The sequence below is a fragment of the Oncorhynchus masou genome, chromosome 3 (assembly GCF_036934945.1).
Source record: "Oncorhynchus masou masou isolate Uvic2021 chromosome 3, UVic_Omas_1.1, whole genome shotgun sequence".
NCBI lineage: Eukaryota > Metazoa > Chordata > Actinopteri > Salmoniformes > Salmonidae > Oncorhynchus > Oncorhynchus masou.
The window spans coordinates 3,959,803-3,981,101 of NC_088214.1; the positions used below are offsets into that span (position 1 = coordinate 3,959,803).

A 21,299-nucleotide genomic window follows, 5' to 3' on the forward strand; every position below is an offset into this window, starting at 1 on the left:
AGAGGAGACTCTACCCTGGACTGAACCCTGACAGAGAGAGGAGACTCTACCCTGGACTGAACCCTGACAGAGAGAGGAGACTATACCCTGGACTGAACCCTGACAGAGAGAGGAGACTCTACCCTGGACTGAACCCTGACAGAGAGGAGACTCTACCCTGGACTGAACCCTGACAGAGAGAGGAGACTCTACCCTGGACTGAACCCTGACAGAGAGAGGAGACTCTTCCCTGGACTGAACCCTGACAGAGAGAGGAGACTATACCCTGGACTGAACCCTGACAGAGAGAGGAGAGTATACCCTGGACTGAACCATGACAGAAGGGAGACTATACCCTGGACTGAACCCTGACAGAGAGGAGACTCTTCCCTGGACTGAACCATGACAGAGAGAGGAGACTATACCCTGGACTGAACCCTGACAGAGGAGGAGAACCCTGGACTGGTGACAGGAGGGAAGAGGGATGAGAAATAGAGGAGGAGAAGAGGTGAGGAGGAAGAGGAGAAAGAGGAGAAGGGGGAGGAGGAGAAAGAGGAGAAGTGGGAGGAGGAGGAGGAGGAGGAGGAGGAGGAGGAAGAGGATACGGAGAAGGAGGAGAAAGAGGAGAAGGAGGAGGAGAAAGAGGAGGAGGAGGAAGAGGAGAAGGAGGTGGAGAAAGAGAAGGAGAAGGAGGAGAAGTGGGAGGAGGAGAAACAGGAAGAGGAGGAGGAGAAAGAGGAGAAGGAGAAGGAGGAGAAAGAGGAGGAGGAGAAAGGAGGAAGAGGAGGAGAAAGAGGAGAAGGAGGAGAAGGAGGAGAAAGAGGAGGAGGAGAAAGGAGGAAGAGGAGGAGAAAGAGGAGGAGGAGAAAGAGGAGGAGGAGAAGGAGAAGGGAGGAGGAGAAGGGGGAGTAGGAGGAGGAGAAGGAGGGGGTGGAGGAGGAGGAGGAGAAGGAGGAGAAGAAAGAGGAGAAGGAGGAGGAGAAAGAGGAGGAGGAGGAGGAAAAGGAGGAGGCGGCGGAAGATGAGTGCTACTAGTAGGTCTGTATCAGCATGGTGCTACTAGTAGGTCTGTATCAGCATGGTGCTACTAGTGGGTCTGTTACCATGGTGCTACTAGTGGGTCTGTATCAGCACGGTGCTACTAGTAGGTCTGTATCAGCATGGTGCTACTAGTAGGTCTGTATCAGCATGGTGCTACTAGTGGGTCTGTATCAGCATGGTGCTACTAGTAGGTCTGTATCAGCATGGTGCTACTAGTAGGTCTGTATCAGCATGGTGCTACTAGTAGGTCTGTATCAGCATGGTGCTACTAGTGGGTCTGTATCAGCATGGTGCTACTAGTAGGTCTGTATCAGCATGGTGCTACTAGTAGGTCTGTATCAGCATGGTGCTACTAGTAGGTCTGTATCAGCATGGTGCTACTAGTAGGTCTGTATCAGCATGGTGCTACTAGTAGGTCTGTATCAGCATGGTGCTACTAGTGGTCTGTCAGCATGGTATACAGCATGGTGCTACTAGTAGGTCTGTATCAGCATGGTGCTACTAGTAGGTCTGTATCAGCATGGTGCTACTAGTGGGTCTGTATCAGCATGGTGCTACTAGTAGGTCTGTATCAGCATGGTGCTACTAGTAGGTCTGTATCAGCATGGTGCTACTAGTGGGTCTGTATCAGCACGGTGCTACTAGTGGGTCTGTATCAGCATGGTGCTACTAGTGGGTCTGTATCAGCATGGTGCTACTAGTTACCATGGTGCTACTAGTGGGTCTGTATCAGCACGGTGCTATGGTGCTACTAGTGGGTCTGTATCCATGGTGCTACTAGTGGGTCTGTATCAGCACGGTGCTACTAGTAGGTCTGTATCAGCACGGTGCTACTAGTGGGTCTGTATCAGCACGGTGCTACTAGTGGGTCTGTATCAGCACGGTGCTACTAGTTACCATGGTGCTACTAGTGGGTCTGTATCAGCACGGTGCTACTAGTGGGTCTGTATCAGCACGGTGCTACTAGTTACCATGGTGCTACTAGTGGGTCTGTATCAGCACGGTGCTACTAGTAGGTCTGTATCAGCATGGTGCTACTAGTAGGTCTGTATCAGCATGGTGCTACTAGTGGGTCTGTATCAGCATGGTGCTACTAGTGGGTCTGTATCAGCACGGTGCTACTAGTGGGTCTGTATCAGCATGGTGCTACTAGTGGGTCTGTATCAGCATGGTGCTACTAGTAGGTCTGTATCAGCATGGTGCTACTAGTAGGTCTGTATCAGCATGGTGCTACTAGTAGGTCTGTATCAGCATGGTGCTACTAGTAGGTCTGTATCAGCATGGTGCTACTAGTAGGTCTGTATCAGCACGGTGCTACTAGTAGGTCTGTATCAGCATGGTGCTACTAGTAGGTCTAGTAGTTAATACTATTTTTGCTGGTGCCTCAGGACTGAGTTAAAGACCACTTGTGGAAACTGCAAACATTAGAGAATGGTCATTAATATTTTAGAAAGAGAGAGAAGAGATAGAGAAGGTCGGGATAATAAAGGAGAGAGAGAGAGGGGGAGAAGAGTTAGAGACCGGGACAGGAGAGAGAGGGGGGAGAGGGATAAGGTTGGGACCCTAAATGAGAGAGAGAGGGGGAGAAGAGATAGAGACCAGGACACTAAAGGAGAGAGAGAGAGAGGGAGAAGAGATAGAGAAGGCCGGGACACTAAAGGAGAGAGAGGAGGGGAGAAAAGCTAGAGAAGGTCGGGACACTAAAGGAGAGTGAGAGAGGGGGAGAAGAGATAGAGAAGGTCAGGACCCTAAAGGAGAGAGAGAGAGGGGGGGAGAAGAGATAGAGAAGGCCGGGACAATAAAGGAGAGAGGGGGGGGGAGAAAAGCTAGAGAAGGCCGGGACACTAAAGGAGAGAGAGAGAGGGGGAGAAGAGCTAGAGAAGGCCGGGACACTAAAGGAGAGAGAGAGAGAGAGAGAGAGAGAGAGAGAGAGAGAGAGAGAGAGAGAGAGAGAGGGTGGGAGAAGAGCTAGAGAAGGTCGGGACACTAAAGGAGAGAGAGAGGGGGAGAAGAGATAGAGAAGGCCGGGACACTAAAGGAGAGAGAGAGAGAGAGAGAGAGGAGAGAGAGAGAGAGAGAGGGTGGGAAAAGAGCTAGAGAAGGTCGGGACACTAAAGGAGAGAGAGAGGGGGGGAGAAGAGATAGAGAAGGCCGGGACACTAAAGGAGAGCGAGAGAGAGAGAGAGAGGGGGGAGAAGAGATAGAGAAGGCCGGGACCCTAAAGGAAAGAAAGAGAGAGAGAAGGCGGGAAAGAGCTAGAGACGATCGGGACACTAAAGGAGAGAGAGGGGGGAGACGAGATAGAGAAGGCCGGGACACTAAAGGAGAGAGAGAGAGGGAGAAGAGATAGAGGCCGGGACACTAAAGGAGAGAGAGAGAGAGAGAGTAAAACAGATTGATACACACAGATAGAGCCTAGGAAAGACATCCATCATGTCGTACCAGTCTGAAGATCTTGAAGAAGTCAACGTTGGCATAGAGCATGTCCTCTATCTTCTGCAGGCGCTGCTGTGTCAGGGCACACATAGCGTTACGTACTCCGTACATGCCTCTTCGGCTGGGGAAGATGATAAACCTCTCCAGAAGAGCCTGGCTGCAGGCGATGTCCTTCAAGTGGAGGTCTGGAACACCGTGGGCAAACTGGGGGGGGAGAGGGAGAGAGAGAGACAGAGAGAGACAGAGAGAGAGGAGAGAGACAGAGAGGACAAAGAGAGAGAGAGAGAGAGAGAGAGAGACAGAGAGAGACAGAGAGAGAGAGAGAGAGAGAGAGAGACACAGAGGGACAAAGAGAGACAGACACAGAGGGACAAAGAGAGAGAGGGAGAGACACAGAGGGACAAAGAGAGAGGGAGAGAGACAGAGAGACAAAGAGAGAGGGAGAGACACAGAGAGACAAAGAGAGAGGGAGAGACACAATGGGACAAAGTGAGAGAGAGAGAGAGAGAGAGAGTGAGAGAGAGAGAGAAGACCATGGTCAGATTACATTTTATTTTGTATTTCATTTTATTGTCCCAGTATGGATGAGATAAATTAACAGCAACAAATGTTGCAGACAGAAACGTGTCCCCCCAAAAAAAGCATCAGAAAAGTTGTTTCTAATACAACATCCCCATGTTTCATTCTAGGGACTGAAACAACAACATCCCCATGTTTCCTTCTCGCCAGTCCAAGGGACTGAAACAACAACATCCCCATGTTTCATTCTAGCCAGTCCTAGGAACTGAAAGAACAACATCAACATGTTTCCTTCTAGCCAGTCCAAGGGACTGAAACAACAACATCCCCATGTTTCCTTCTAGCCAGTCCAACGGACTGAAACAACAATATCCCCATGTTTCCTTCTAGCCAGTCCAAGGGACTGAAACAACAACATCCCCATGTTTCCTTCTAGCCAGTCCGAGGGACTGAAACAACAACATCCCCATGTTTCCTTCTAGCCAGTCCAAGGGACTGAAACAACAACATCCCCATGTTTCCTTCTAGCCAGTCCAAGGGACTGAAACAACAACATCCCCATGTTTCCTTCTAGCCAGTCCAAGGGACTGAAACAACAACATCCCCATGTTTCCTTCTAGCCAGTCCAAGGGACTGAAACAACAACATCCCCATGTTTCCTTCTAGCCAGACCAAGGGACTGAAACAACAACATCCCCATGTTTCCTTCTAGCCAGTCCAAGGGACTGAAACAACAACATCCCCATGTTTCCTTCTAGCCAGTCCAAGGGACTGAAACAACAACATCCCCATGTTTCCTTCTAGCCAGTCCAAGGGACTGAAACAACAACATCCCCATGTTTCCTTCTAGCCAGTCCAAGGGACTGAAACAACAACATCCCCATGTTTCCTTCTAGCCAGTCCAAGGGACTGAAACACAACATCCCCATGTTTCCTTCTAGCCAGTCCTAGGGACTGAAACAACAACATCCCCATGTTTCCTTCTAGCCAGTCCTAAGGACTGAAACAACAACATCCCCATGTTTCCTTCTAGCCAGTCCAAGGGACTGAAACAACAACATCTCCATGTTTCCTTCTAGCCAGTCCGAGGGACTGAAACAACAACATCCCCATGTTTCCTTCTAGCCAGTCCAAGGGACTGAAACAACAACATCCCCATGTTTCCTTCTAGCCAGTCCAAGGGACTGAAACAACAACATCCCCATGTTTCCTTCTAGCCAGTCCAACAGACTGAAACAACAACATCCCCATGTTTCCTTCTAGCCAGTCCAAGGGACTGAAACAACATTTACATTACATTTAAGTCATTTGGCAGACGCTCTTATCCAGAGCGACTTACAAATTGGTGAATTCACCTTCTGACATCCAGTGGAACAGCCACTTTACAATAGTGCATCTAAATCATTTAAGGGGGTGAGAAGGATTACTTTATCCTATCCTAGGTATTCCTTAAAGAGGTGGGGTTTCAGGTGTCTCCGGAAGGTGGTTATTGACTCCGCTGTCCTGGCGTCGTGAGGGAGTTTGTTCCACCATTGGGGGGCCAGAGCAGCGAACAGTTTTGACTGGGCTGAGCGGGAACTGTACTTCCTCAGTGGTAGGGAGGCGAGCAGGCCAGAGGTGGATGAACGCAGTGCCCTTGTTTGGGTGTAGGGCCTGATCAGAGCCTGGAGGTACTGCGGTGCCGTTCCCCTCACAGCTCCGTAGGCAAGCACCATGGTCTTGTAGCGGATGCGAGCTTCAACTGGAAGCCAGTGGAGAGAGCGGAGGAGCGGGGTGACGTGAGAGAACTTGGGAAGGTTGAACACCAGACGGGCTGCGGCATTCTGGATGAGTTGTAGGGGTTTAATGGCACAGGCAGGGAGCCCAGCCAACAGCGAGTTGCAGTAATCCAGACGGGAGATGACAAGTGCCTGGATTAGGACCTGCGCCGCTTCCTGTGTGAGGCAGGGTCGTACTCTGCGGATGTTGTAGAGCATGAACCTACAGGAACGGGCCACCGCCTTGATGTTAGTTGAGAACGACATGGTGTTGTCCAGGATCACGCCAAGGTTCTTAGCGCTCTGGGAGGAGGACACAATGGAGTTGTCAACCGTGATGGCGAGATCATGGAACGGGCAGTCCTTCCCCGGGAGGAAGAGCAGCTCCGTCTTGCCGAGGTTCAGCTTGAGGTGGTGATCCGTCATCCACACTGATATGTCTGCCAGACATGCAGAGATGCGATTCGCCACCTGGTCATCAGAAGGGGGAAAGGAGAAGATTAATTGTGTGTCGTCTGCATAGCAATGATAGGAGAGACCATGTGAGGTTATGACAGAGCCAAGTGACTTGGTGTATAGCGAGAATAGGAGAGGGCCTAGAACAGAGCCCTGGGGGACACCAGTGGTGAGAGCGCGTGGCGAGGAGACAGATTCTCGCCACGCCACCTGGTAGGAGCGACCTGTCAGGTAGGACGCAATCCAAGCGTGGGCCGCGCCGGAGATGCCCAACTCGGTTTGTGGAGAGGAGGATCTGATGGTTCACAGTATCGAAGGCAGCCGATAGGTCTAGAAGGATGAGAGCAGAGGAGAGAGAGTTAGCTTTAGCAGTGCGGAGCGCCTCCGTGATACAGAGAAGAGCAGTCTCAGTTGAATGACTAGTCTTGAAACCTGACTGATTTGGATCAAGAAGGTCATTCTGAGAGAGATAGCGGGAGAGTTGGCCAAGGACGGCACGTTCAAGAGTTTTGGAGAGAAAAGAAAGAAGGGATACTGGTCTGTAGTTGTTGACATCGGAGGGATCGAGTGTAGGTTTTTTCAGAAGGGGTGCAACTCTCGCTCTCTTGAAGACGGAAGGGACGTAGCCAGCGGTCAGGGATGAGTTGATGAGCGAGGTGAGGTAAGGGAGAAGGTCTCCAGAAATGGTCTGGAGAAGAGAGGAGGGGATAGGGTCAAGCGGGCAGGTTGTTGGGCGGCCGGCCGTCACAAGAAGCGAGATTTCATCTGGAGAGAGAGGGGAGAAAGAGGTCAGAGCACAGGGTAGGGCAGTGTGAGCAGAACCAGCGGTGTCGTTTGACTTAGCAAACGAGGATCGGATGTCGTCGACCTTCTTTTCAAAATGGTTGACGAAGTCATCTGCAGAGAGGGAGGATGGGGGGGGGGGAGGAGGATTCAGGAGGAGGAGAAGGTGGCAAAGAGCTTCCTAGGGTTAGAGGCAGATGCTTGGAATTTAGAGTGGTAGAAAGTGGCTTTAGCAGCAGAGACAGAGGAGGAAAATGTAGAGAGGAGGGAGTGAAAGGATGCCAGGTCCGCAGGGAGGCGAGTTTTCCTCCATTTCCGCTCGGCTGCCCGGAGTCCTGTTCTGTGAGCTCGCAATGAGTCGTCGAGCCACGGAGCGGGAGGGGAGGACCGAGCCGGCCTGGAGGATAGGGGACATAGAGAGTCAAAGGATGCAGAAAGGGAAGAGAGGAGGGTTGAGGAGGCAGAATCAGGAGATAGGTTGGAGAAGGTATGAGCAGAGGGAAGAGATGATAGGATGGAAGAGGAGAGAGTAGCGGGGGGAGAGAGAGCGAAGGTTGGGACGGCGCGATACCATCCGAGTAGGGGCAGTGTGGGAAGTGTTGGATGAGAGGGAGAGGGAAAAGGATACAAGGTAGTGGCCGGAGACTTGGAGGGAGTAGCAATGAGGTTAGTGGAAGAACAGCATCTAGTAAAGATGAGGTCGAGCGTATTGCCTGCCTTGTGAGTAGGGGGAAGGTGAGAGGGTGAGGTCAAAGAGGAGAGGAGTGGAAAGAAGGAGGCAGAGAGGAATGAGTCAAAGGTAGACGTGGGGAGGTTAAAGTCGCCCAGGACTGTGAGAGGTGAGCCGTCCTCAGGAAAGGAGCTTATCAAGGCATCAAGCTCATTGATGAACTCTCCGAGGGAACCTGGAGGGCGATAAATGATAAGGATGTTAAGCTTGAAAGGGCTGGTAACTGTGACAGCATGGAATTCAAAGGAGGCGATAGACAGATGGGTAAGGGGAGAAAGAGAGAATGACCACTTGGGAGAGATGAGGATCCCGGTGCACCACCCCGCTGACCAGAAGCTCTCGGGGTGTGCGAGAACACGTGGGCGGACGAAGAGAGAGCAGTAGGAGTAGCAGTGTTATCTGTGGTGATCCATGTTTCCGTCAGTGCCAAGAAGTCGAGGGACTGGACATCAACAACATCCCCATGTTTCCTTCCAGCCAGTCCAAGGGACTGAAACAACAACATCCCCATGTTTCCTTCTAGCCAGTCCAAGGGAATGAAACAACAACATCCCCATGTTTCCTTCTAGCCAGTCCAAAGAACTGAAACAACAACATCCCCATGTTTCCTTCTAGCCAGTCCAAGGGACTGAAACAACAACATCCCCATGTTTCCTTCTCGCCAGTCCAAGGGACTGAAACAACAACATCCCCATGTTTCCTTCTAGCCAGTCCAGGGTCCAAGGGACTGAAACAACAACATCCCCATGTTTCCCTAGCCAGTCCAAGGGACTTCATGTTTCCTTCTAGCCAGTCCAAGGGACTGAAACAACAACATCCCCATGTTTCCTTCTAGCCAGTCCAAGGGACTGAAACAACAACATCCCCATGTTTCCTTCTAGCCAGTCCAAGGGACTGAAACAACAGCGAAACAGAGCACTATCTCCCTAGTTATTAGTTCTACCTGTTCTTCCTATATACCTGTTCTGGACGGACTTGAGCGTTGACCAGCTGATGAACCACAGACTCTGACAGGCCAACGTCTCTCAGCAGGAAGGCTGTCAGCATCTCATCATCCTTCAGGATATCCTCTATCTTCAGACCTCGACCTGGAACAGGAATTAAACATGGATGCTGAGGGGAGGTGTATCCTGTGGGAGAGGAAGAGGATGTGTATCCTGTGGGAGAGGAAGAGGAGGTGTATCCTGTGGGAGAGGAAGAGGAGGTGTATCCTGTGGGAGAGGAAAAGGAGGTGTATCCTGTGGGAGGAAGAGGAGGTGTATCCTGTAGGAGAGGAAGAGGGTGTATCCTGTGGGAGAGGAAGAGGGAGGTGTATCCTGTGGGAGAGGAAGAGGAGGTGTATCCTGTGGGAGAGGAAGAGGATGTGTATCCTGTGGGAGAGGAAGAGGGTGTATCCTGTGGGAGAGGAAGAGGAGGTGTATCCTGTGGGAGAGGAAGAGGAGGTGTATCCTGTGGGAGAGGAAGAGGAGGTGTATCCTGTGGGAGAGGAAGAGGAGGTGTATCCTGTAGGAGAGGAAGAGGAGGTGTATCCTGTGGGAGAGGAAGAGGAGGTGTATCCTGTGGGAGAGGAAGAGGAGGTGTATCCTGTGGGAGAGGAAGAGGAGGTGTATCCTGTGGGAGAGGAAGAGGAGGTGTATCCTGTGGGAGAGGAAGAGGAGGTGTATCCTGTGGGAGAGGAAGAGGAGGTGTATCCTGTGGGAGAGGAAGAGGAGGTGTATCCTGTGGGAGAGGAAGAGGAGGTGTATCCTGTAGGAGGAAGAGGATGTGTATCCTGTGGGAGAGGAAGAGGAGGTGTATCCTGTGGGAGAGGAAGAGGAGGTGTATCCTGTGGGAGAGGAAGAGGAGGTGTATCCTGTGGGAGAGGAAGAGGATGTGTATCCTGTGGGAGAGGAAGAGGAGGTGTATCCTGTAGGAGAGGAAGAGGAGGTGTATCCTGTGGGAGAGGAAAGGAGGTGTATCCTGTGGGAGAGGAAGAGGAGGAGGTGTATCCTGTGGGAGAGGAAGAGGAGGTGTATCCTGTGGGAGAGGAAGAGGAGGTGTATCCTGTGGGAGAGGAAGAGGAGGTGTATCCTGTGGGAGAGGAAGAGGAGGTGTATCCTGTGGGAGAGGAAGAGGAGGTGTATCCTGTGGGAGAGGAAGAGGAGGTGTATCCTGTGGGAGAGGAAGAGGAGGTGTATCCTGTGGGAGAGGAAGAGGAGGTGTATCCTGTGGGAGAGGAAGAGGAGGTGTATCCTGTGGGAGAGGGAAGGAGGTGTATCCTGTGGGAGAGGAAGAGGAGGTGTATCCTGTGGGAGAGGAAGAGGAGGTGTATCCTGTGGGAGAGGAAGAGGAGGTGTATCCTGTGGGAGAGGAAGAGGAGGTGTATCCTGTAGGAGAGAGGAAGAGGAGGTGTATCCTGTGGGAGAGGAGAGGATGTGTATCCTGTGGGAGAGGAAGAGGATGTGTATCCTGTGGGAGAGGAAGAGGAGGTGTATCCTGTGGGAGAGGAAGAGGAGGTGTATCCTGTGGGAGAGGAAGAGGAGGTGTATCCTGTGGGAGAGGAAGAGGAGGTGTATCCTGTGGGAGAGGAAGAGGAGGTGTATCCTGTGGGAGAGGAAGAGGAGGTGTATCCTGTGGGAGAGGAAGAGGAGGTGTATCCTGCAGGAGAGGAAGAGGAGGTGTATCCTGTGGGAGAGGGAAGAGGAGGTGTATCCTGTGGGAGAGGAAGAGGAGGTGTATACTCAGGGAGACGACGACGAGGTGTATACTGAGGGAGAGGAAGAGGAGGTGTATCCTGTGGGAGAGGAAGAGGAGGTGTATCCTGTAGGAGAGGAAGAGGAGGTGTATCCTGTGGGAGAGGAAGAGGAGGTGTATCCTGTGGGGAGGAAGAGGAGGTGTATCCTGTGGGAGAGGAAGAGGAGGTGTATCCTGTGGGAGAGGAAGAGGATGTGTATACTGCAGGAGAGGAAGAGGAGGATTGAAGGTATATTCCAAACAGAACCAAACAGAAGCAAGCAGCCAGAGCAGGGGAGGGACTAACCTGGACTTGCCCCAATTTGTTGTAATGTTTTTCTACAGTTTGCTACAGCATTAATAAATACATCCCTGGACTCATGGTGGTGCAGGGTGATTGTCAGTACCCGCTATCTGTTCTGGTGTGTTACATATGGTGTCCATGAAGTTGTTCATGACGGCCATGTCCTCCCACACCCGACCCAACTGCTGGAACTCTGGGTCGTCGAACAACAGCTCATTGGAGTCAGCCCAGAACCGCGCCAGTCTAAAACACAGAACATAGAACCAACCAAGACAATTGAGTATAGAACGTGAAGAACCCAGCAGAACATCTGAGTCTACAGCACAGAACCATGGAGAACCCAGGAGAACATCTGAGTCTAAAGCACAGAACCATGGAGAACCCAGCAGAACATCTGGGTCTAAAAGACACATGTTCTTCTTGGTGGTAATAGAGAAAAGGATGAGTGGTTGAAGTAGAGCGGGAGGAGACAGAGACGGACAGGGAGCGAGGGATAAGACTGAGAGATGATGAGGGAGAGAGGGATGAGACAGAGATGGAGAGGGAGAGAGGGATGAGACAGAGATGGAGAGGGAGAGAGGGATGAGACAGAGATGGAGAGGAGAGAGGGATGAGACTGAGAGATGATGAGGGAGAGGGAGAGAGGGATAAGACTGAGAGATGATGAGGAGAGGGAGAGAGGATTAGACTGAGATGATGAGGGAGAGGGAGAGAGGGATTAGACTGAGAGATGATGAGGGAGAGGGAGAGAGGGATGAGACTGAGATGATGAGGGAGAGGGAGAGAGGGATGAGACTGAGATGATGAGGGAGAGGAGAGAGGGATAAGACTGAGATGATGAGGAGAGGGAGAGAGGGATTAGACTGAGATGATGAGGAGAGGAGAGGGATAAGACTGAGATGATGAGGGAGAGGGAGAGGGATAAGACTGAGATGATGAGGGAGAGGGAGAGAGGGATAAGACTGAGAGATGATGAGGGAGAGGAGGAGGGATGAGACTGAGAGATGATGAGGGAGGGGAGAGAGGGATGAGACAGAGATGATGAGGGAGAGGGAGAGAGGGATAAGACTGAGATGATGAGGGGAGGGAGAGAGGGATAAGACTGAGAGATGATGAGGGAGAGGGAGAGAGGGATGAGACTGAGATGATGAGGGAGAGGGGAGAGAGGGATGAGACTGAGATGATGAGGGAGAGGGAGAGAGGGATAAGACTGAGATGATGAGGGAGAGGGAGAGAGGGATAAGACTGAGAGATGATGAGGAGAGGAGAGAGGGATGAGACTGAGATGATGAGGGAGAGGGAGAGAGGGATGAGACAGAGATGATGAGGGAGAGGGAGAGAGGGATGAGACTGAGATGATGAGGGAGAGGGAGAGGGATAAGACTGAGATGATGAGGGAGAGGGAGAGAGGGATAAGACTGAGATGATGAGGGAGAGAGGGAGAGAGGGATTAGACTGAGATGATGAGGGAGAGGGAGAGAGGGATAAGACTGAGATGATGAGGAGAGGGAGAGAGGATGAGACTGAGATGATGAGGGAGAGGGAGAGAGGGATAAGACTGAGATGATGAGGGAGAGGGAGAGAGGGATAAGACTGAGATGATGAGGGAGAGGGGAGAGGGATAAGACTGAGATGATGAGGGAGAGGAGAGAGGGATGAGACTGAGATGATGAGGGAGAGGGAGAGAGGGATAAGACTGAGATGATGAGGGAGAGAGGGAGAGAGGGATAAGACTGAGATGATGAGGGAGAGAGGAGAGAGGGATTAGACTGAGATGATGAGGAGAGAGAGAGGGATAAGACTGAGATGATGAGGGAGAGGGGGAGAGAGGGATAAGACTGAGATGATGAGGGAGAGAGGAGAGAGGGATTAGACTGAGATGATGAGGGAGAGGGAGAGAGGGATAAGAATGAGATGATGAGGAGAGGGAGAGAGGGATAAGACTGAGATGATGAGGGAGAGGGAGAGAGGGATAAGACTGAGAGATGATGAGGAGAGGGAGAGAGGGATGAGACTGAGATGATGAGGGAGAGGGGAGAGGGATAAGACTGAGAGATGATGAGGGAGGGAGAGAGGGATGAGACTGAGATGATGAGGGAGAGGGAGAGGGATGAGACAGAGATGATGAGGGAGAGGGAGAGAGGGATAAGACTGAGATGATGAGGGAGAGGGGAGAGGGATAAGACTGAGATGATGAGGGAGAGGGAGAGAGGGATAAGACTGAGATGATGAGGGAGAGGGAGAGAGGGATAAGACTGAGAGATGATGAGGGAGAGGGAGAGAGGGATGAGACTGAGATGATGAGGGAGAGGGAGAGAGGGATGAGACTGAGATGATGAGGGAGAGGAGAGAGGGATAAGACTGAGATGATGGGGGAGAGGGAGAGAGGGATAAGACTGAGATGATGAGGGAGAGAGGGAGAGAGGGATTAGACTGAGATGATGAGGGAGGGGAGAGAGGGATAAGACTGAGATGATGGGGAGAGAGGGAGAGAGGGATTAGACTGAGATGATGAGGGGGAGAGGGAGAGAGGGATAAGAATGAGATGATGAGGGAGAGGGAGAGAGGGATAAGACTGAGATGATGAGGGAGAGGGAGAGAGGGATAAGACTGAGAGATGATGAGGGAGAGGGAGAGAGGGATGAGACTGAGATGATGAGGGAGAGGGAGAGAGGGATAAGACTGAGAGATGATGAGGGAGAGGGAGAGAGGGATGAGACTGAGATGATGAGGAGAGGGGAGAGGGATGAGACAGAGATGATGAGGGAGAGGAGAGAGGGATAAGACTGAGATGATGAGGGAGAGGGAGAGAGGGATAAGACTGAGAGATGATGAGGGAGAGGGAGAGAGGGATGAGACTGAGATGATGAGGGAGAGGGAGAGGGATGAGACTGAGATGATGAGGGAGAGGGAGAGAGGGATAAGACTGAGATGATGAGGGGAGAGGAGAGAGGGATAAGACTGAGAGATGATGAGGGAGAGGGAGAGAGGGATGAGACTGAGATGATGAGGGAGAGGGAGAGAGGGATGAGACTGAGATGATGAGGGAGAGGAGAGAGGGATGAGACTGAGATGATGAGGGAGAGGGAGAGAGGGATGAGACTGAGATGATGAGGGAGAGGGAGAGAGGATGAGACTGAGATGATGAGGGAGAGGGAGAGGGATGAGACTGAGAGATGATGAGGGAGAGGGAGAGAGGGATGAGACTGAGAGATGATGAGGGAGAGGGAGAGAGGGATGAGACTGAGAGATGATGAGGGAGAGGGAGAGAGGGATGAGACTGAGAGATGATGAGGGAGAGGGAGAGAGGGATGAGACAGAGATGATGAGGGAGAGAGGGATGAGACTGAGATGATGAGGGAGAGGGAGAGAGGGATGAGACTGAGAGATGATGAGGAGAGGGAGAGGGATGAGACTGAGAGATGATGAGGGAGAGGGGAGAGGGATGAGACAGAGATGATGAGGGAGAGGGAGAGAGGGATGAGACAGAGATGATGAGGGAGAGGGAGAGAGGGATGAGACTGAGAGATGATGAGGGAGAGGGAGAGAGGGATGAGACTGAGAGATGTAAGGGAGAGGGAGAGAGGGATGAGACAGAGATGATGAGGGAGAGGGAGAGAGGGATGAGACTGAGAGATGATGAGGGAGAGGGAGAGAGGGATGAGACAGAGATGATGAGGGAGAGGGAGAGAGGGATGAGACTGAGAGATGATGAGGGAGAGGGAGAGAGGGATGAGACTGAGATGATGGGGGAGAGGGAGAGAGGGATGAGACTGAGATGATGAGGGAGAGGGAGAGAGGGATAAGACTGAGAGATGATGAGGGAGAGGGAGAGAGGGATGAGACTGAGATGATGAGGGAGAGGGAGAGAGGGATGAGACAGAGATGATGAGGGAGAGGAGAGAGGGATAAGACTGAGAGATGATGAGGGAGAGGGAGAGAGGGATGAGACTGAGAGATGATGAGGGAGAGGGAGAGAGGGATGAGACTGAGATGATGAGGGAGAGGGAGAGAGGGATGAGACTGAGAGATGATGAGGGAGAGGGAGAGAGGGATGAGACTGAGATGATGAGGGAGAGGGAGAGAGGGATGAGACAGAGAGATGATGAGGGAGAGGGAGAGAGGGATGAGACTGAGATGATGAGGTGAGAGGGAGAGAGGGATGAGACAGAGATGATGAGGGAGAGGGAGAGAAAGGGATGAGACTGAGATGATGAGGGAGAGGGGAGAGAGGGATGAGACTGAGATGATGAGGGAGAGAGGGATGAGACTGAGAGATGATGAGGGAGAGGGAGAGAGGGATGAGACTGAGAGATGATGAGGGAGAGGAGAGAGGGATGAGACTGAGAGATGATGAGGGAGAGGAGAGAGGGATGAGACAGAGAGAAGATGAGGGAGAGGGAGAGAGGGATAAGACAGAGAGATGATGAGAGGGAGAGAGGGATGAGACTGAGATGATGAGGGAGAGGAGAGAGGGATGAGACTGAGATGATGAGGGGAGAGAGGGATGAGACAGAGAGATGATGAGGGAGAGGGAGAGAGGGATGAGACTGAGATGATGAGGAGAGGGGAGAGAGGGATGAGACTGAGATGATGAGGGAGAGGGAGAGAGGGATGAGAGAGATGATGAGGGAGAGGGAGAGAGGGATGAGACTGAGAGATGATGAGGGAGAGGGAGAGAGGGATGAGACTGAGAGATGATGAGGAGAGGGAGAGAGGGATGAGACTGAGATGATGAGGGAGAGGAGAGAGGGATGAGACTGAGATGATGAGGGAGAGAGGGATGAGACAGAGAGATGATGAGGAGAGAGAGAGGGATGAGACAGAGAGATGATGAGGGAGAGGGAGAGAGGGATGAGACAGAGAGATGATGAGGGAGAGGGAGAGAGGGATAAGACAGAGAGATGATGAGGGAGAGGGAGAGAGGGATGAGACTGAGATGATGAGGGAGAGGGAGAGAGGGATGAGACTGAGATGATGAGGGAGAGGGAGAGAGGGATGAGACAGAGAGATGATGAGGGAGAGGGAGAGAGGGATGAGACTGAGATGATGAGGGAGAGGGAGAGAGGGATAAGACAGAGAGATGATGAGGGAGAGGGAGAGAGGGATGAGACTGAGATTATGAGGGAGAGGGAGAGAGGGATGAGACTGAGATGATGAGGGAGAGAGGGATGAGACAGAGAGATGATGAGGGAGAGGGGAGAGGGATGAGACTGAGATGATGAGGAGAGGGGAGAGGGATGAGACTGAGATGATGAGGGAGAGGAGAGAGGGATGAGACTGAGATGATGAGGGAGAGGGAGAGAGGGATGAGACTGAGATGATGAGGGAGAGGAGAGAGGGATGAGACTGAGATGATGAGGGAGAGGGGAGAGGGATGAGACTGAGAGATGATGAGGGAGAGGAGAGAGGGATGAGACTGAGATGATGAGGGAGAGGGGAGAGGGATGAGACTGAGATGATGAGGGAGAGGGAGAGAGGGATGAGACTGAGATGATGAGGAGAGGAGGAGGGGATGAGACTGAGAGATGATGAGGGAGAGGAGGAGAGGATGAGACTGAGATGATGAGGGAGAGGGAGAGAGGGATGAGACTGAGATGATGAGGGAGAGAGGGATGAGACAGAGAGATGATGAGGGAGAGGGGAGAGGGATGAGACAGAGAGATGATGAGGGAGAGGGAGAGAGGGATGAGACAGAGAGATGATGAGGGAGCGGGAGAGAGGGATAAGACAGAGAGATGATGAGGGAGAGGGAGAGAGGGATAAGACAGAGAGATGATGAGGAGAGGGAGAGAGGGATGAGACTGAGATGATGAGGAGAGGGGAGAGAGGGATGAGACAGAGAGATGATGAGGAGAGGGAGAGGGATAAGACAGAGATGATGAGGAGAGGAGAGAGGGATGAGACTGATGATGATGAGGGAGAGGAGGAGGGATGAGACTGAGATGATGAGGGAGAGGAGAGAGGGATGAGACTGAGATGATGAGGGAGAGGGAGAGAGGGATGAGACAGAGAGATGATGGGGAGAGGGAGAGAGGGATGAGACTGAGATGATGAGGGAGAGGGAGAGAGGGATAAGACAGAGAGATGATGGGGAGAGGAGAGAGGGATGAGACTGAGATGATGAGGGAGAGAGAGGGATGAGACTGAGATGATGAGGGAGAGAGGGATGAGACAGAGAGATGCTGAGGAGAGGGAGAGGGGATGAGACTGAGATGATGAGGGAGAGGGAGAGAGGGATGAGACTGAGATGATGAGGGAGAGGAGAGAGGGATGAGACTGAGATGATGAGGGAGAGGGAGGAGGATGAGACTGAGATGATGAGGAGAGGGAGGAGAGGGATGAGACTGAGATGATGAGGAGAGGGAGAGAGGGAAACTGAGAGATGATGAGGGAGAGGAGAGAGGGATGAGACTGAATGATGAGGGAGAGGGAGAGAGGGATGAGACTGAGATGATGAGGAGGGGAGAGAGGGATGAGACTGAGATGATGAGGGAGAGGGAGAGAGGGATGAGACTGAGATGATGAGGGAGAGAGGGATGAGACAGAGAGATGATGAGGGAGAGAGGGATGAGACAGAGAGATGATGAGGAGAGGGAGAGAGGGATGAGACAGAGAGATTATGAGGAGAGGGAGAGAGGATAAGACAGAGAGATGATGAGGGGAGAGGGGAGAGGGATGAGACTGAGATGATGAGGAGAGAGGGAGAGGGATGAGACAGAGAGATGATGAGGAGAGGGAGAGAGGGATAAGACAGAGAGATGATGAGGAGAGGGGAGAGGGATGAGACAGAGATGAAGGGGAGAGGGAGAGAGGGATGAGACAGAGATGATGAGGGAGAGGGAGAGGGATGAGACAGAGATGATGGGGGAGAGGGAGAGAGAGGGATGAGACAGAGATGATGAGGGAGAGGAGAGAAGGATGAGACAGAGATGATGAGGGGAGAGAGGGATGAGACAGAGATGATGAGGAGAGGGAGAGAGGGATGAGACAGAGATGATGAGGGAGAGGGATGAGACAGAGATGATGAGGAGAGGATGAGACAGAGATGATGAGGGAGAGAGGGATGAGACAGAGATGATGAGAGAGGGAGAGAGGGATGAGGCAGAGCGGTGAGGAGAGAGGGATGAGACAGAGATGATGAGGGAGAGGGAGAGGGACGAGACAGAGATGATGAGGGGAGAGGGATGAGACAGAGATGATGAGGGAGAGAGGGATGAGACAGAGACACGGTGAGGGAGAGGGATGAGACAGAGATGATGAGGGAGAGGGAGAGAGGGATGAGACAGAGATGATGAGGGAGAGAGGGATGAGACAGAGACGGTGAGGGGAGAGAGGGATGAGACAGAGATGATGAGGGAGAGGAGAGGGATGAGACAGAGATGATGAGGAGAGAGGGATGAGACTGAGATACATGAGGGAGAGAGGATGAGACAGAGACGGTGAGGAGAGAGGGATGAGGACAGAGAGATGATGAGGGGAGGGAGAGGGATAAGACAGAGAGATGATGAGGGAGAGGGAGAGAGGATGAGACTGAGATGATGAGGGAGGGGAGAGGGATGAGACTGAGATGATGAGGGAGAGGAGAGAGGGATGAGACTGAGATGATGAGGGAGGGAGAGAGGATGAGACAGAGAGATGATGAGGGAGAGGGAGAGGGATGAGACTGAGATGATGAGGAGAGGGAGAGAGGGATAAGACAGAGAGATGATGAGGAGAGGAGAGAGGGATGAGACTGAGATGATGAGGGAGAGGGAGAGAGGGATGAGACTGAGATGATGAGGGAGAGAGGGATGAGACAGAGAGATGATGAGGAGAGGGAGAGAGGGATGAGACTGAGATGATGAGGAGAGGAGAGAGGGATGAGACTGAGATGATGAGGGAGAGGGAGAGAGGGATGAGACTGAGATGATGAGGGAGAGGGAGAGGGATGAGACTGAGATGATGAGGGAGAGGGAGAGAGGGATGAGACTGAGATGATGAGGGGAGGGAGGAGGGATGAGACTGAGAGATGATGAGGGAGAGGGAGAGAGGGATGAGACTGAGATGATGAGGGAGAGGGAGAGAGGGATGAGACTGAGATGATGAGGGAGAGGAGAGAGGGATGAGACTGAGATGATGAGGGAGAGGAGAGAGGGATGAGACTGAGATGATGAGGGAGAGAGGGATGAGACAGAGAGATGATGAGGGGGAGAGGGAGAGAGGGATGAGACAGAGAGATGATGAGGGAGAGGGGAGAGGGATGAGACAGAGATTATGAGGGAGAGGGAGAGAGGGATAAGACAGAGAGATGATGAGGGAGAGGGAGAGGGATGAGACTGAGATGATGAGGAGAGGGAGAGAGGGATGAGACAGAGAGATGATGAGGGAGAGGGAGAGAGGGATAAGACAGAGATGATGAGGGAGAGGGGAGAGAGGGATGAGACAGAGATGAAGGGGAGAGGGAGAGAGGGATGAGACAGAGATGATGAGGGAGAGGGGAGAGGGATGAGACAGAGATGATGGGGGAGAGGAGAGAGGGATGAGACAGAGATGATGAGGGAGAGGGAGAGAAGGATGAGACAGAGATGATGAGGAGAGAGGGATGAGACAGAGATGATGAGGAGAGGGAGAGAGGGATGAGACAGAGATGATGAGGGAGAGGGATGAGACAGAGATGATGAGGGAGAGAGGGATGAGACAGAGATGATGGGGAGAGGGATGAGACAGAGATGATGAGGAGAGGAGAGAGGGATGAGGCAGAGACGGTGAGGAGAGAGGGATGAGACAGAGATGATGAGGAGAGGGAGAGAGGGACGAGACAGAGATGATGAGGAGAGAGGGATGAGACAGAGATGATGAGGGAGAGAGGGATGAGACAGAGACGGTGAGGGAGAGAGGGATGAGACAGAGATGATGAGGGAGAGGGGAGAGGGATGAGACAGAGATGATGAGGAGAGAGGGATGAGACAGAGACGGTGAGAGAGAGGGATGAGACAGAGATGATGAGGGAGAGGGAGAGAGGGATGAGACAGAGATGATGAGGGAGAGAGGGATGAGACTGAGATACAAGAGGAGAGAGGGATGAGACAGAGACGGTGAGGGAGAGAGGGATGAGACAGAGACGGTGAGGGAGAGAGGGATGAGACAGAGATGATGAGGGGAGAGAGGGATGAGACTGAGATACAAGAGGGAGAGAGGGATGAGACAGAGATGATGAGGGAGAGAGGGATGAGACAGAGACGGTGAGGGAGAGGGATGAGACAGAGATGATGAGGGAGAGAGGGATGAGACAGAGGTGGAGAGGGAGAGAGGGATGAGACAGAGATGGAGAGGGGAGAGGGATGAGACAGAGATACAAGAGGAGAGAGGGATGAGGCAGAGAGACGGAGAGGGAGAGAGGGATGAGACAGAGATGGAGAGGGAGAGGGATGAGACAGAGATACAAGAGGGAGAGAGGGATGAGACAGAGATGGAGAGGGAGAGAGGGATGAGACAGAGGTGGAGAGGGAGAGAGATGAGACAGAGATGGAGAGGGAGAGAGGGATGAGACAGAGGTGGAGAGGGAGAGAGGGATGAGACAGAGATGGAGAGGGAGAGAGGGATGAGACAGAGATGGAGAGAGGAGGGATGAGACAGAGGTGGAGAGGGAGAGAGGGATGAGACAGAGATGGAGAGGGAGAGAGGGATGAGACAGAGATGGAGAGGGAGAGAGGGATGAGACAGAGGTGGAGAGGGAGAGAGGGATGAGACAGAGATGGAGAGGGAGAGAGGGATGAGACAGAGAGATGATGAGGGAGAGGAGAGAGGGATAAGACAGAGAGATGATGAGGGAGAGGAGAGAGGGATGAGACAGAGATGAAGGGGGAGAGGGGAGAGGGATGAGACAGAGATGATGAGGGAGAGGGAGAGAGGGATGAGACAGAGATGATGGGGGAGAGGGGAGAGGGATGAGACAGAGATGATGAGGGAGAGGGGGAGAGAAGGATGAGACAGAGATGATGAGGGAGAGAGGGATGAGACAGAGATGATGAGGGAGAGGGAGAGAGGGATGAGACAGAGATGATGAGGGAGAGAGGGATGAGACAGAGATGATGAGGGAGAGAGGGATGAGACAGAGATGATGAGGGAGAGAGGGATGAGACAGAGATGATGAGGGAGAGGGAGAGAGGGATGAGGCAGAGACGGTGAGGGAGAGAGGGATGAGACAGAGATGATGAGGGAGAGGGGAGAGGGACGAGACAGAGATGATGAGGGGAGAGGGATGAGACAGAGATGATGAGGGAGAGAGGGATGAGACAGAGACGGTGAGGGAGAGAGGGATGAGACAGAGATGATGAGGGGAGAGGGGAGAGAGGGATGAGACAGAGATGATGAGGGAGAGAGGGATGAGACAGAGGATGAGAGGGATGAGACAGAGATGATGAGGGAGAGGGAGAGAGGGATGAGACAGAGATGATGAGGAGAGAGGGATGAGACTGAGATACAAGAGGGAGAGAGGGATGAGACAGAGAGGGAGAGAGGGATGAGACAGAGAGATGATGAGGGAGAGGGAGAGAGGGATAAGACAGAGAGATGATGAGGGAGAGGGAGAGGGATGAGA

At 52.4% G+C, this 21,299-nt stretch overlaps 1 protein-coding gene across 1 annotated transcript in view; it reads right to left on the bottom strand.

Moving 5' to 3' along the window:
• Window positions 1-2,702: 2,702 nt before the first annotated feature.
• abca4a (ATP-binding cassette, sub-family A (ABC1), member 4a) overlaps window positions 2,703-21,299 on the bottom strand; it is a 28,098-nt gene continuing 9,501 nt past the window's right edge. The window contains exons 4-7 of the mRNA XM_064943813.1: window positions 10,821-10,960; window positions 8,662-8,789; window positions 3,463-3,660; window positions 2,703-2,720 (exon numbers count right to left, since the gene is read on the bottom strand). Coding sequence (XP_064799885.1) covers window positions 2,703-2,720; window positions 3,463-3,660; window positions 8,662-8,789; window positions 10,821-10,960 — 484 coding nt within the window. The remainder of the gene's footprint in view (window positions 2,721-3,462; window positions 3,661-8,661; window positions 8,790-10,820; window positions 10,961-21,299) is intronic.